The 15842-nt window shown below is 41.1% G+C and overlaps 1 protein-coding gene across 1 annotated transcript in view; it reads right to left on the bottom strand.

The window, feature by feature from the left end:
- Window positions 1-1278: 1278 nt before the first annotated feature.
- arhgap35a (Rho GTPase activating protein 35a) overlaps window positions 1279-15842 on the bottom strand; it is a 69429-nt gene continuing 54865 nt past the window's right edge. The window contains exons 4-7 of the mRNA XM_028574217.1: window positions 11613-11690; window positions 8326-8457; window positions 6626-6731; window positions 1279-5341 (exon numbers count right to left, since the gene is read on the bottom strand). Of these exons, the coding sequence (XP_028430018.1) occupies window positions 4849-5341; window positions 6626-6731; window positions 8326-8457; window positions 11613-11690 (809 nt within the window). The 3' untranslated portion in view covers window positions 1279-4848. The remainder of the gene's footprint in view (window positions 5342-6625; window positions 6732-8325; window positions 8458-11612; window positions 11691-15842) is intronic.

Genomic DNA, 15842 nt, shown 5'->3' with positions numbered 1-15842 from the left:
GTGTGAAACTAAACTTTTTAGAACATTTGAATGAATGAATGTAGACGTCTTCCACTGCAATACTTCTATTTCTATTTAATATACTTCAATATCAGTGTTACACAAACTGATAGATTAAGACAACAGACAAAAGACTATGGAAATAGCTCTTTACCCTCTGGAGTGTATGTGCGAGTAGGGCCTGTCTTTGTAATAATAGATCAGAGTTGCTGTGTTTTACTCCTCCACCCAAAAATTGCATCTAGGGCAGCTGTATCTCTGTCGGTATCTGAAGGTGTGTGAGGATCCCAGTTTCCTCCCGTCCACATGTACACAGCCCCAGACTGTTTCCACTTTAGACAAAAAAATGTCTGCAAAATGAATGTCATGTATCTTAATAGGTGATTATAGCAAGGAGTTTAGGTGAATATACGTGGAGCTGCAGTGTGTGGCAGCTCCACATTTGCTGATGCACATGTAGGGACAGATTTCTATGTTAGTTTCTCATGGTTGGTTTGCAAAGTAGCTAGTCTGGCTTTGCTAGACCTTCCTCCCAAATTGGCTAACAAAATGGGTTTGCAAAATCAAAATCCATTGAATAACGTGTATGTAACATTTCAACTTTATTTTCGCACTAACACAACAACTTCACTGCTTAAACGGTTTTGTGTAATTCTACTTTTCAGCCACTTTCAACACCAAAATCTCTTACTATTCAACTTTTTCATTTATCACGTTGTGTCGTTCTAAAGTAACAATAAGAGGTCGCATGATAAATATGAACGGTTGCAAGATGATTAACAGGGTATGAATGAAGAATAAACACTTATGCTACACATTTTATTTCCATTTGATCAGAATTCCCTCTCATCTTTAAATTGATTGTTTTACCTGCTCTGACTGCACACTTAGTTAATAAAATTTAAAAAAGAAAAAAGTAACTCAAGGTCCACTTACTAGCTTTTCCAGAGCTAGTCGAGGTTAATTTAAATACAGAAGTTGATTAAGAATTAATTTCACCATCTGCAGTCTCGGGACTCAAACTTGATCAGGATTACGTCATCTTCCTTCCTACCTCATCCATGTGTCACTGACCACTCACATGTAACAAAGAGACAAGAAGCTGAAGTTTTACAAGATTTGATTTATTAACTATGATACAGATCACATAAGGCCTTGCTGTATACACCATTCCCATTGAGACAAATTACCATACTCAGCAAATATTGACAGTTTTTTTGTTTGATGTAATCTTTTCACTTTACAGTACTTCATTTTTTTTTTCCTCCCCCCCCATTATTTCTTAATATTTTTTTTTAATCATCTCTTAAATAGTGAGAGTGGTGGAGCCCTCTTCCTTGGTTGGGAAGAAATCATGCACTATACTGGGCTGGTCTCTCAATCGATCACAGAGAAATTGTTAAAAAAAATGCTTTGTGTGTTTTTAATTATTAAAATAAAACATAAAAAGAAACTTTTTTTCTATCACCACTGACTAAAGGGCAAAGTGTTAGACCTAACATACTAATAAACAACCATTTGAATATAGTTTTGCTTGTTTCTCATTTTAACTTAACAGACATCGGTCACCATTGTTGCAACAAAAAAGAAAAAAAAAAAAAAGCAATGCAGCCACATATCGCTGAACCAAAGTCACATTTTTAATTCAATTGTTCTTCTAAACTGTCACTTTGCTTCCCCTCTCTCCCTCAACCCTTTTTTTTTTTTTTTTTTTTTTTTTTCCACAGTCTTTGGCTGCCTCACAGTCAGTTCAGTATTAACACATTGATATACACAGGGAACGCCACTGGCCGGCGTTCACACACACAAGTACCAGTGGTACCCCTCCTTCCTCCCTCCATCTCCCAAATAATGATCCTATTCACCAGTTTGCTGCCTGTCTTCCCTCACTCTCACTCTCCCCAATCTCTCCCCCATCTCTCTCACACTTTCTCTGAGGATCAGTGTGTGTAATCTGGACGAGCTAACAGGGTTACACAGCGGGGTAATGACCGCAAGGAGAACTGCATTCCTCTCTTTCACGTTTATTTGGATCACGCTGGTGTCTGGCCATCTGCCAAGCACAGCTTGCTAGCATGTTAGCTCAAACCCACCCACCCAAACACACACACACTCTTAATTTCTATATTCTCTAATCACACACAAACACATGGTAAATAGGTAGTGTAGACTTATAAAAGCTCCTTTAAGAGTTCAGTGATTGGTTAAAAGGTTTTTTTTCTTCCTTTTGGGCAGAGAGGACAATCTGGAGAGACATGCAGAGATGCAATTCGGTGTCAAACCGAATAAGTGACCTTGGTGAGCATCTGCTTAACATTAACACGCATAAGTTCACATGCACACACACTTTCTCGAGCTTACAGAAACACACTTCAAAAGCTGCTTCGATCAGGGCTCAGCGATTCTCCTCGAGCCCCATCTCGCTGGTTTCTACGGTAACAGCAGGCTGGGCCGAGGAATTCTGTGATGCTCCGTTCCAGTCATGCAGACGGATGAATGGACTGTCTGTTCGGTCTGCTGTCTCTCACAGACCCAACTGTCTCTCTTGGACTAGGAATGACTAGGGGATGTGGTGGCATAACAGTGACAGCGGGGGAATACTGCTGTAGTGGTTATACAGAGAGCCTGTTTGAGTCTTCTTTCCAGAGGCACAACGCTGTGTCCTTAGAGGACAGCGCCGAGGCCTGGAGCAGTGGTTACTAATTATTCCCAAACAATAAAAAGACGTCCCTCCCACCTGTCAAAGCTTGAGCCTCGCTTCCAGCTCTTACTCTCTGGCCCGTAATGCTACATTGTGCCTCAATCTCCTAAATCTTCATTTCTTTCCACTCAAAACATGGCGTCTGGGAAGTGGCATGCACTCCTTCACAAAGGGCTGAGTGCTTTGGTGAAGTGGAAACTAACGACTAAAGACAGAGAGGCAATTTCATTTACTGCATGTCTAATCAACTGCAATGTAACCACATATGGCAACAAAGCCTCAATCTACGGTATATATTCTCAATTGATTTGTACCAGATTTTAAACTGTTGTTCTTTTATTTACACTCTTAATCTCCATGAGTTCTAAAATTAATTATACCGGACATACAGTGATAATAAATTTTAATAATTGCACCTAGAAGAGAATCTGATGTTACAATAACCACAGTAGGAAAATGGTGCTACGCCCATGCAGTAGTGGAAGTGAGGTTATGTCTGCAATACCCATTTCTTCCTCTAGATGTCAGTGGTGTGCTCCCAGAGAAAGAGAAAGAGAGAGAGAGAGAGAGAGAGAGAGAGAGAGAGAGAGAGAGAGTGTAGGGTGGACTGACAATAAAGTGAACGTTGGCTGTCATGTCATGGCAGCTCCAATTTAAAATGTGCCTTCAAAGTGCTCAGAAAAGTGCTTTTTGACCAAGGTCCTTACGGTGGAAACTGCAGCACCGACTTGCTCGTAAAACCACCACAGCGTGAGAGGAGCAACATGACAGGTGAAGGTCCAAGACTGGAATTATTCCCACTTTCTGCCTAATACAGGGAAATTCAGGTAAAACAAAAAGGCATGGATACATGCGCACACAGACAGACAGACAGTCACACAGACACTTACACACACAAGGCCACTCATTGAGTGATAGGCCCCATGGTTTTTTCTTTGTTTCCCATGATTTTGTTAAAGGGAGGGACAGAATTAAAAAAAAAACGTGTTGGGACAGTGGGAATGTGAATGTAGAATCAAGACCAATTAATATATCCACTTTTTAAGCTGCTTTCTTTGTGTGTTAGCAAAGACAGGGCATGAGGTTAAAGTTCAAATCGAGAGAGAGAGAGAGAGAGAGAGAGAGAGAGAGAGAGAGAGGGACGAGACTGGGAGGCGCTTTCCCATAATGCAAAGGATGTGAAAGTTCCCATAATCGTTTGCTCCAATTTTCTGCCCAGCAGATCCGGTCGGTTGAGTTTTTTTTCTTCTTCTGTGTTTGGTATACTGCCTCAACTGAAACTGAATTTGTCTGCGTGCGTGTGGCTGTGTGAGGGGTGGATAGATAGGAATGTGTGTGTGTGTGTTGTGGAGGACAGAACATCCTGTCGGGTGAGTAGTAACACGTGTTTCTTGCTTAAGTCCTCTGTACAATGGCGAAATAAACAAACATGTGTTCAAGACTCGCTCTGTTCTCCACTTTGTCCCAGCCCCATCCTCCCAGGTAGGTACAGTAGATGGGTCGGGTTGCAAAAACGTGCAGCTTCCACCAAAATTCCCAGCACAGTTAGAGGCTAAGGGATTGAGGAGAATGGTTGTTGGAGGCACACTGGCCACTGGCAGTTTGTGTCGTGTGTGTGTGTGTGTGTGTGTGTGTGTGTGTGTTGAAGCAATCTTAACATAACAGAGTTCACATTCCCCTTTCAACTTTACTTCTGAGTCCCTTTAGTTACTGGCTACATCTCACTCATTAGTGTGCTTGTGTGTAGGTTCTCTATAAGGCAAGGAGGGCAGGTCTAGATGAACTGACACTGAGAGACAAAGGGATAAAGTGGCGTGGAGGGAAAAGGTCATACTGCCAGTTCAGAGGCTCTTCAGTGTTCCCCTTTTCTGCCTTGTGTGTGTCCATGTTTCTAAAAGCAACAGAGGCTCAAACACCCCCTTCTTCTCCCAAACATGTAGGTTTCTCCCTGTACATACTGCATCTCACTCTACTGTATCCCTCCCAACTTCTCTTCATACCTCCTGTTCTCGTTTCCATTTTTCTTCTTCAATTCCTTCCCAAACTTCAAAATCTCTTATTCTAAACCCTTAAATCTCGCCGAATCTCATTATCCACCTTCTTCTGGGTTTTTTTTTTTCTCTCCCCTCTTTCCCTTGATCCCTGGTTCACAGCGTGTGTTGTTCCGTAGGGGGGTGATGGGGGTGCAGGGAGGGCGGCAGCAGGGCTGGGATCGGAGACTGGGGAGTAGCAGGTGGGGAGTGGGGTGGGGACTGATGTTGATGGAGATGATGGTGGTGGTGGTGGTGGTGGTGGATAGGAGGGCCGTAGTGAGGAATGACAGGAGGGGTGGCTGGGAGGACGTAGGGAGTCGGGGACGGAGTCGGCGAAGATGAGTAGCCTCCAGCCATGCAGGAGTAGGCCGAGGTTCCTCCTCCTCCGGAGAGCGTAGAGGTGGGGGAGCCGGGGAGGCCGTCAGCCAGCGGCTGATTGTAGAAGAAGTATGCGCACTGGTGGATGAAGCTCTCGATGATTGTCTGGTAGGTACGGGTGGCAGTCAGGGCGTCCATGGTGGTGAAGTCTGGTCTCATCAGTGTGGGCCAGAAACAGATGGACAGATTCTCACTGGTCATGAGGTTCAACTTGTTGTTCTGGCTCACCCTGCGCAACACAAAGAAAAGAAATTAATTGGTCACAAATCACCGCCTCATTTTGACCTGAAATTTTCATAAAAAGGGATCCTTCAAATGATCTGGTGCTGATCGAAACCTTATGGTGTCCTCTCAAATCTCCTCATCACATATCCCCAAATGATTGAAAAAGGTTTGCTCCTAATATAGAATAAACAACAGCAGGGGTCCCTTTTTTCCTAAAATGGTCGGATAGAAGAATCAACTCATGTGTATACTGTGTACTGTAGGCAGATATCAGGCAGAAAAGAGCAGGGAAAAAATTCCATTGAACATGCTCGCAATGTTAGCATGCGGACGTTTAGGTAAACTAAGATAACTTAGTTTAGCGTGTTAGCGTGCTAACATTTTCTAATTAGCACTAAACAAACTTTTTATTATTATTATAATAACCTTTATTTAACCAGGAGAAACCCATTGAGATTAAGAATCTCTTTTTTAAGGGTGTCCTGGCAAAGACAGGCAGCAGCATATAAAACAACATGGACACAAAACACAAGTGGAAGTTAATAGAACTAAAATAAAGCAAAGCATTTCACATTATATCAATTTAAAATAGCCATTTTTCTAACCGGGAAAAAATATTGAAAACACTGACATCTTAAAGGGTCTGCCTCGATTTCTTTCATTTTGGATTTAAAAGCATTTACATTCTGCAGCGTATTCCATGCAGAGGGGGGCAAAGTACACAAAAGCCTTTTTTCCCTGTTCTGTGTGCGCATTAGGGACAGAAAGCTAAATTATGTTAGCTATATAATGTTAATTGGAAGTTTAAATGAATTTTAGATGAAGGAACCCATCAAATGGCCGTAGTGTAGACGCAAGTTTTGAGCTGTTCAATCAAAGAGTGAGTCATCCTTAGAAAGATTCATTTGAAGAAAGTAAAATTATGTTTTATTTGATGAAATAAAAACAAACTGTAGAATCATAAGCATAATTTTGTGTAACAGACCTGAATCCCCCCCCTTATTCCTTCAATCATCTTGTGACTCCTGACCCACAGATTGGGAACCACTGATCTATACTATAGTTTGAATTTAAACTACAAAGTTTTCCTGCCATTTTTAGAGCACAGTAGTAATCCACATACAAACAGAGATTTAATAAACACTCATGGCTCAACCTGAGTAAAGCAACCTCTATTCTGTCAGTGGGATAGTTTCAGCGATGTCACTACTAGGTCACTTGACTGGGTGACCGGCGGGGTCGTCAGCACGGCTGTCAGAGTCCGACTCTGACCCCGTCACTCACTCACTTGTTCAAGTGGCTGATGACATATTTGAAGACCTCGTAATTCTCCTTGGGGAAGCGGCGCAGAATGTCCTTCATCGTCTGGAAGCGCTGCTCCCTATCGTTGATCTCTGAATGGTGGCAGACAGAGATGAGAGACGTTAGAGGAAAGTGTCTGAAAAATAAAATCTGTGGAAAAGGTGTCAGAGGCTGAGAGTTAAGATGAGGAGAGATGGGGGGGAAGAGTACAATGGAGAGTTTGAAGAGCATAGAAAAGCAATTGAATTCAGCTCTCAAAAAAACCAGTGCAGGACACAGTGATTTCATCCTACAACAGTACGAGTTTCACACATCCCAATCACGAACACACACACAAACTCACGCACACAAACGCACGCGCGCACACACAAACGCGCGCGTGCACACACACACGATTCAAAAGGCCTCCAAACTACATTTCTCAAAGAAATAAATAAATCACCAGACAAGGACCACACACACATTCCAGAGGAGAAAAATACACCCATCACAATGTCCTACAGATTACAGCAACTGACACACAAACGCACACATAACACTGGGTGTGTTAAGCCTGATGGCAGCGAGGAGTGAGTCAGAAAAGGTGACGTCACCAGTTAACACAGTCCATCCTGTGTGCATGTGAGTGAGGCAGAGAGCAGCAGTGGGAACAGCAGATGTTCTCGTCCACATCACAAACATGATTTACAATCAGAAAATTTGAGTTTGTATTCCCACGATGAGGTCAGTGTGGATCAAAAACACATTTGAGGCGTAATGACTTAACACAGCCTTAGTTCCTCCTGCCGTACATTCATCATCGGTAATCAAAACATAAGTTCCTACAGCTTATTTAAAGTAACGTCACCATGACAATATGCACACAAATCCACACGCCCAGCTTTTTCTGTGGCCCACATTTTCTCCACCTCTAAGTCTGATAGTAAGAACGCTCGGATTCTGAAAATGCAGAGCACAATTTGCTATTTTCTACCGATTGAAGGCTTTCTTGTCACTAAACTTCTGTTTTCACTCTCCCTTCTATTCCTCTATTGTGGCGCAGACTGCAGGAGCTTTATCAGGTCTCTGTCACGGCTGAAGAGTCTCGCCGGGGCCGTTAAGACACACACAGACACACACAGACACACACAGACACAGACACACACAGACACACACACACACACACACACACACAGCTTGGTGAGTGACAGCAGCCTTGCGGCCCAAGGGTAAATCTTTCTGGTGCGATGCAAGACTAAGCTATGCCGTAAATCTCCATTTCAACAGATTACAGGACACAAAGAGAAGAAGAGAGGCTGTCGAGAGAACAGGAGCATCCTCGTTTATCTAACATATGACTGTTTTCTCATGACTTCATCCAGACCCCGTTATCCATAGTGCTTCTGCATCCCTCCATCATGTGCAATCATCCTCCTTCCCCCTTCCTGAAGCCTTAAATATTCTCTCCTCCATCCCTTTTTTCTTTTTTCCTCCTTTCCACATTCCGACCCTCCCCTGAGTGGCAAATCCAATTCTCCCCATGAATGGATTTGGATTGCAAGAGTTGTGCTTGTTAGGTTAAAGAAAATTTACAAAGAAGGGAAACAGATTCCAAGGCAAAATCCAATAATTCTCCGAGTTTTGTGCAGCACTCTCCCCCACATCCCTGTGCCCCATGTCCCCTCTCACCAGAGCCCCAGGACTTACTGAAGGCCTCCACCAGATCTCCCTGCATGCTGTAGGGCACCAGAGGCTCAGGTAGCTCAGAGAAGAACGCCTTCATGGCTCCAGCTACTGTGTTCATAGTGAAGTCTTTCTCTACTAGGTCCAGGTTGTGGTCTGAAAAAATAATTTAAATGGAAAGATTTGAAGTACAAAAGACACATATCAGTTATATACATCACAATCTTACATGCACATACATTAAATACGAGAGGTGGCTGCTTTGGAAATGTAGACCTAACCACAGACTGGGCTATATATATATATATATATATATATATATATATATATATATATATATATATATATATATATATATATATATATATATATATATATATATATCCAATAGTACCTAGGTAAGCACTGCTAGCTTGTCAGTTGCAGAGTATGAGGGTGTCACTTTGCGACAAGTAGCCTATAAGAACCTGCTAACAAGAGACTTCTGTAATGTCAATACAATAAAAATGGACCTACATAACAAAGTGCGTTCACTGCTGGCTACAAGTTAGCAATCAAACACAACAAAGGCGGTCACTTGAATGGCGTTTTGAGCTAACGTTAGCAATCAAACAATCATAGATAGCTAAAACGTTTTTTTGAAATGATTTCCATCTGTTATTTGTAATGAGAAAAGTTTATTTTATGGATTTCACAAATTTCAGTATGACACATAATGCCGTAAACCGTTTAAATCTGGGCATCCGCAACTAGCAGCTAGGCGAGCATTATAACGTGTGTTACAAAGTGACGCACGTTCGTCACGGAAGTAAAGGCTGGACTACAATAGAGCAGTTTGGAGCAGTCCCTTTGGGGTGGACTTTGGGCTTTTTCACTTTGTAAACCTATAACATGCACAAAAAGATATATACTCAGCAAAAAAGACACTTTCAACTGTTTTTATTTTCAGCCAATTTAACATGCGTAAAACTTTGTATAATAAAATTCAACTACTAAGAAATAAACTGAACAATGTTACACAGACATGTGACCAACAGAAATGGAAAAATGTGTCCCTGAACAAAGGATGGTCAAAATCAAAAGTCACAGTCACTATCTGGTGTGGCCACCAGCTGCATTAAGTACTGCAGTGCATCTCCTCCTCATGGACTGCACCAGGTTTGCCAGTTCTTGCTGTGAGATGTTACCCGACTCTTCCACCAAGGCACCTGCAAGTTCCTGGACATTTCTGGGGGGCATGGTTCTCGCCCTTACCCTCCGATCCAACAGGTCCAAGACGTGCTCAATGGGATTGAGATCCGGGCTCTTCGCTGGCCATGGCAGAACACTAACTTTCCTGTCTTGCAGGAAATCGCGCACAGAACGAGCGGTATGACTGGTGCCATTATCATGCTGGAGGGTCATGTCAGGATGAGCCTGCAGGAAGGGTACCACATGAGGGAGGAGGATGTCTTCCCTGTAACTTTTGATTTTATTCAGGGACACATTTTTCCATTTCTGTTAGTCACATGTCTGTGAAACATTGTTCCGTTTATTTCTTAGTAGTTGAATTTGTTTATGTTCATATAAAGTTTTATGCATATGTTGGCTGAAAATAAAAGCAGTTGAAAGTGAGAGGACGTTTCTTTTTTTGCTTAGTTTAGAACACAGTAAAGTAAAGGGAAAAAGCCAAAAAGCATAATATGAGCACTTAGAGGGGAGCTGTCTGGAACAATGCCATCAAAATTGTACCAACATAAAGGTTAACAAAAAGTTAAGAAATGTCTCAAAATCCCTGCCTTACTTTTCATTTCATATTTTCTGTGCTTTATTGTGTTGTAATGTATCTTTGAGTACAATGACAAGCACCACAAAGAAATTATTTTTTTTATGATCAGTCTGTCATATAACTGAACTAAAACTGCATATATTCAACCAGACAGCATGGTGGCTTGACAAATCAATGATCAGGAGTGTTTTATGGAAATAATAGACTTTTATATGAGTTTTGCATCAATGTAATTTAGTCGGTTATTAAAGTCGAGTATTATATTTTCTGAATCAAAAACTGACAGTTCTGTCTGGTTATTGATTTTCCAGAAAATGTACTAAATCACAATCAGATATTACAGTGTCAAATTACACTGTTAGAGGGATTTATCCATATCGCCCACTTATAATTCACTGTTTGTGGTTGTTTTGGATTGTGCACAGACATTGTAAACAAGTCTGCACAAACAGTTCTGTTCAATTCATCATTTAATCAATATGAATAAATAAAAAATAGCATCTTTGGTGATGCCATAGAATCCGCAGACACTTATAAAGTAGATTTGAGCAGAGAGAGACAGCCAGACAGCAACTCCACTAGAGCACTAGAGAGTGTGTGTGAGCAAGAGACTTAATTAAAAAAAGCCATTTTCTGATAACCTTTTACTTTACTAAAGGTAGAATGTGTAGAAAGAAGAGAGGCAAGAAAAAAAGTAATACAGATTTGGTTTGTAAGTTTCCTGAAAAGTCTGAGGAGGGTTCCCATTTTGAGAGTTTCCTAAGAGCCGTGCTTCTGATGCTGCTTTCTCCTGTAATGAGTTATCTGAACCTTCAGGGGCCTGATGAAGTGCCATCTTCAGTATGGCTATGAGACACCTATGCTGTAGTTTTATCTGTAAATGTCTTGTCCCATTGGCCGGAGGCTCAGAATGATTCAACGTGGGGCTTCAACTCTGATTACCCGAGTTGGATATAACCTCAACCAGGCGTGGACGCACGCGTACACACAGGCCATCTTGCTCTGCTATCTATCTTGGCAGCGACATGCTTCATTAACCAAACCAATCTGGAGGTAATTAACTGCCCACAGCAGATAGACACAAGCATGGAGACACACATTGACAGCACTTGTACATGCACACATGTGAACATGCACACGCACGCAGGAGCAGGTTGAAGATCGAGGAGGCAGCTCTACAGTCTAAAAGGGAGCGAAGGCCAATTCCCTCTGTAAATTAATGCTCCCTGGTTAATTAAGGGGATCCGGGCTTGTTATAGATAGAAGCAGACACACACACACACACACACACACACACACACACACACACACACACACACACACACACACACACACACACACACACACACACACACACACACACACTTTGTGGCCTTTTCTTTACACCCTTGTAAGTGTACAGCTGAAGCAAGAGCGAGCATGTGTACACTTGTAGGTGTGAGTAATGTAAGCAAGTAAGCAAGTAAGTAAGCAAGCAAGCAAGCAAGCAAGTAAGTAAGTAAGTAAGTAAGTAAGTAAGTAAGTAAGTAAGTAAGTAACATACCTTGGTCAAATTGGCGCTGCATGCTCTCCATCTCTGCCTTGTTCCCGCTGACCCTGTAGATGCCCTCTGTGTTTAACCCTAGTGGGGGGAGAGCGAGAGAGAGAGAGAGAGAGAGAGAGAGAGAGAGAGAGAGAGAGTAATGTTATTAGCTCTGTGTTCTTTTCAGGTGTTTAATTTGCAAGTATCAAATATTTATAGTCGCTAGTCTATTACCACCAACAACTCACTGATACATCACTATGCGGCATATAGATGGGCACTGAAGTCCTGAAAAAGTAGAGCTACTGCAGGCTGCTCTAATGGCCTCTCCCGACAGTATGTCCCCTTCCATCTAAACACACTATTAGCACTATTTATTAAACCCATAAAGCACTCCTGCCGGCCTGCTAAGAGCCCACTGGTGCATTGTGACAAGCGGAGGCTCTCTTAGTAGCTACACACTTTAAAATGACTTGAGGAACTGCAGATGTCATTCGTTGGAGAATTACTCAGTACGTGCGGTCTTTTCTTGTAAACAGTCAAATTGCGTTCCATATTTACTAAAGGGCCACACTCAAGTTTTGTGGCAGAAAATTGAGAAAAAAGTAGAAAGGCTCAAATTTGCATGTTTGAGCTCTTGTAATATTTACTTTAAGGATTTCTATTTAGGAGGTACAAAATAGGAGCAAAGACTTGTGAAAGAAAAGAGACTGTGTCTGATATTTAACACCAGGAAAAATAAGGTGTAAAACCTGTGGCACTGTTTTATTAAGCACACACATAAAGAGGGCCTATCGGCACATTGAGAGAGTTATAAACAACTTTGGTCCGTCTAATAGTTCAGAGAACATAAACACTTTAGCAACAGCAATAAAGAACACTACAGCAAATAAAAAAAATTCATATAAAAAGGTGACTCAACAAGAGCTCTCCATTCATCACTTTATTCTGGAAAAATACATATTTAATCAGAAGAGGATTCTGCTTAAATATGTATTTTTCAAAAAGTGGCTAAATTATATGGTTTCTTGTTTACACCTTGAAGAAATTCGATTTTCTTTGTCTAACTCCCATGCTAAGTTTAAGAGAATTTGGGGCCCTTTCATAGAGCACATCAGAAGGGAAAGACCGCAAACTGAGACCTGATGTCTTTTTCTTATTTTTTTTTCTTATTGTGTGTGCTTACAACACTTTGCACTGTTCTTGTCTTATATCCACACACTGGGACTGTGCTATTCCAATTGCTGTGAGGGCCTGCCTTGATCCCTTCTGGCCTCCTGGATTTCATTTCTGACCCTATGAGTGGACATTTTGGGGCATCTCGTCTAATAAATAGACATGTACATTTACACGTTTTCTTTTCTTTGTACTAAGTGAGTGCTGGCTGAGTGCTGGCTGTCTGTTTTTGTTGTTTTCGATGGTTTCTTGTCTTATTTTGCCTTTTGTATGTATGTGTAAGTGTCTTTATATTGTTATACTGAAACATTTGTATAAATAAAATTTACAAATATAAATATATATATATATATATATATATATATATATATATATATATTTTGGATTTTGATGGCTCACAGCAGGTGCATTCAAGTATAATATGATTGAAGCAGCAAATTAAATACTAAGGAGGCCTTTATTATCCGTTTAAAGCAATAATCCATTCCATTATAATCTAAAAATCTAATATAGTTGACAGTTTTAACAAACAAAAATCTCCCACATTGATTTGTCATAACTCGGGGAGACCTTTTTAATTCAATCACTTATTCTTTTGTTGAGCTGACAACCAATGACTAACTAAGCTAATGTTTCCTCACATGCTGTATAATTTTAATTTTAAGGGAGTGGTGGGGGGGGGGAAGGAGCATAATGGCAGTTTCAAAATATTCAGCAGCAGAAAACACTTGTACAAAACATGTCTATCACAAGTATTGTCGTTATCATATCACATATATTAGTCTTACTAAATACTCCTGGATTGAATAGCGGTGACGCAATTTGCAGCATGGCATAGTCAATATAACCTTTACTCTTGTATTTTCGCAACACATCCACATACTCAGACATGGAAAACACAAGCAACTATGTCCAAGCAGGACAGCGAAAATCACGTGGATAGCTGGTCTGAGTGGAGGTTCACTTCATGTTACTTCATTTATATTTTTTTCCAGTTTATATAAGACAAGGTTCCACCTCCCACCCTTGAAATTCGCTCTTCTTTGTCTCAACACTTTGGTGGAGATTTAGGGAGACAAAGAGCAATCCAGAGGGAGTGAAGGAGATAGGGAGTGGCAGAAGAAGAGGGCGAGATAGAGAGAAGCAGGGAGGAAATGGGAGAGCTCTCAGTCAAGGCATACAGCATCGATCTCCTCCTCCTTCCAATCAATTATCCACAAAAGCTTTTCTAGCCAGACACTAGGAAAACAGGAATGGGAGGAGAGATAGGGAGAGGGGAGTAGTGTAGAAGTGGTGGGGAGAGAGAGAGATAGGGGCAAAATGGGACAAGCAAGTATGAGAAAGATAGAGTGTGTGTGTGTGTGTGTGTGTGTGTGTGTGTGTGTGTGTGTGTGTGTGTGGGGGGGGAATGTGAGGACGCATATGAGTGAGCGTCAGGACTGATGAAAGACCGAATGAGAACAAATAAAGGGATTAAGATAAGGATATCTAGAGGGGTGGGGAATGTGTTTATAACAACAAAAGACATTGATGGAGGTTGGTTCAGTGGATTAAAAAAAGGTGAATACTATAGAAGAGTTTTACAATGATAGAAATGATGAAAGGTGAGCTCTCCAAAACAGAAAACAGCATCCTCTTCCTGGGGTCAAACAAAGCACCCACGCTTCCTGGGGTCAACGTAAATATGAGCACTTCCTGTGGCATACAAATGTTTTTTCGGCATCCTCTAAAAACATTTCCAGTTGTGTTAGGAAACGTAACTTTAACTAATAACTTTCTATTCTTTTAAGCTATTATCAATCCATACTACAATGCATATTAAGACATATACAATTGTTACTTTTATCAGCTTTTTGAGTCTATATTGGTAGTCGAAACCTAAAAATACAACTATCTATGATGACTTCACAGTTTCCAACAGCACTGAAGTGGGCAAAAACACACCTATGCACTTGCAATCACACTCCGAAAGCGATAAATGAACCTGCAGTTAGTGACTAGGGCTAGGTTCCGAATTCAATACTTTTTAAGCACCGACCGAATTGCCTCTATAGCATCGAATATCAAAAAATGCCTCGTCATTTAATTCCAAATTTCGATACCTAAGGAGTAAATCTCGTCAGTGAGCCAATAAGCATGCTGCTTCTACCAAGATCTAAAAATGTAAATGAGTTTGTGATTGGCTGTCTATCGTTACACGTTGTAAAGACACGCAGAAAAAAAACTCCACGTTACACAAAGACGAACTCACGTAGTAGGAACTGAAGAATAAAGATTTGTGCCAAAATATTGTTATTTCTTTTTGTCAAAAATGATTTTATAAAATTGAACCTGTATCGAAGTCAAGTTATTGGTATTGGAAATCTTTGAACGATACCCAGCCCTATTAGCAGCTGTGCTCCCGCAGCATGATAATGTCCAACACTCCAGCTGATCCCACATCAGCCCAGACCCCAGCGGCTGACTTCATAGTTCACCATGAAAACAGGCGGTGGCTGGGTATCTGCCCTTTACGTTATATGCCTGCACACGCTCACACACATTCATCATCACCCCGGCAGAACACACTGCGGGTACCACGCCTAGATAAAACCAGAGCTCAGGAGAGACAACAGCAGTCACAGCGGATTGATTTTATACACCTGCTTTTCTACAAGCTCAGAATGCATGAAAATAACACCAAATAACACATCTACTGCTATTATTCTCAGGGACAAAGGGAGTGAGCTGGGAAGCACAATTAAGAGAAGCAACAAAGAAATGAAGAAAGATTTTTGAATAGAAATATAAAAACAGAAAAGTCTTTCTTTAGTGCCTCATGTGTATTGCCAAAATATGCCTCTGTATAAAAAAATAACATTTGGTTTTTGAGTCCATAAATTCAAAGTTCTAGTATTTTTGACTTTGTCTGAGGGTAAAAAAATATATTTTCATCGCACAGACCAAGGTCATGATTCAGTATATGAACACAAGACTGTGAAGTTATCAATTACACTTAAACAGATACAAAAATAAAGGCAGGTTTGGTGTGGGAGTATTTCTGTTTGAGGAAGAGGGAGAAGGGAAGGATGTAGG

Source organism: Perca flavescens, chromosome 3, assembly GCF_004354835.1.
Source record: "Perca flavescens isolate YP-PL-M2 chromosome 3, PFLA_1.0, whole genome shotgun sequence".
Lineage (NCBI taxonomy): Eukaryota > Metazoa > Chordata > Actinopteri > Perciformes > Percidae > Perca > Perca flavescens.
Note: the sequence above shows the minus strand (reverse complement) of the source record. Positions and strands in the feature narration are given on the sequence as shown.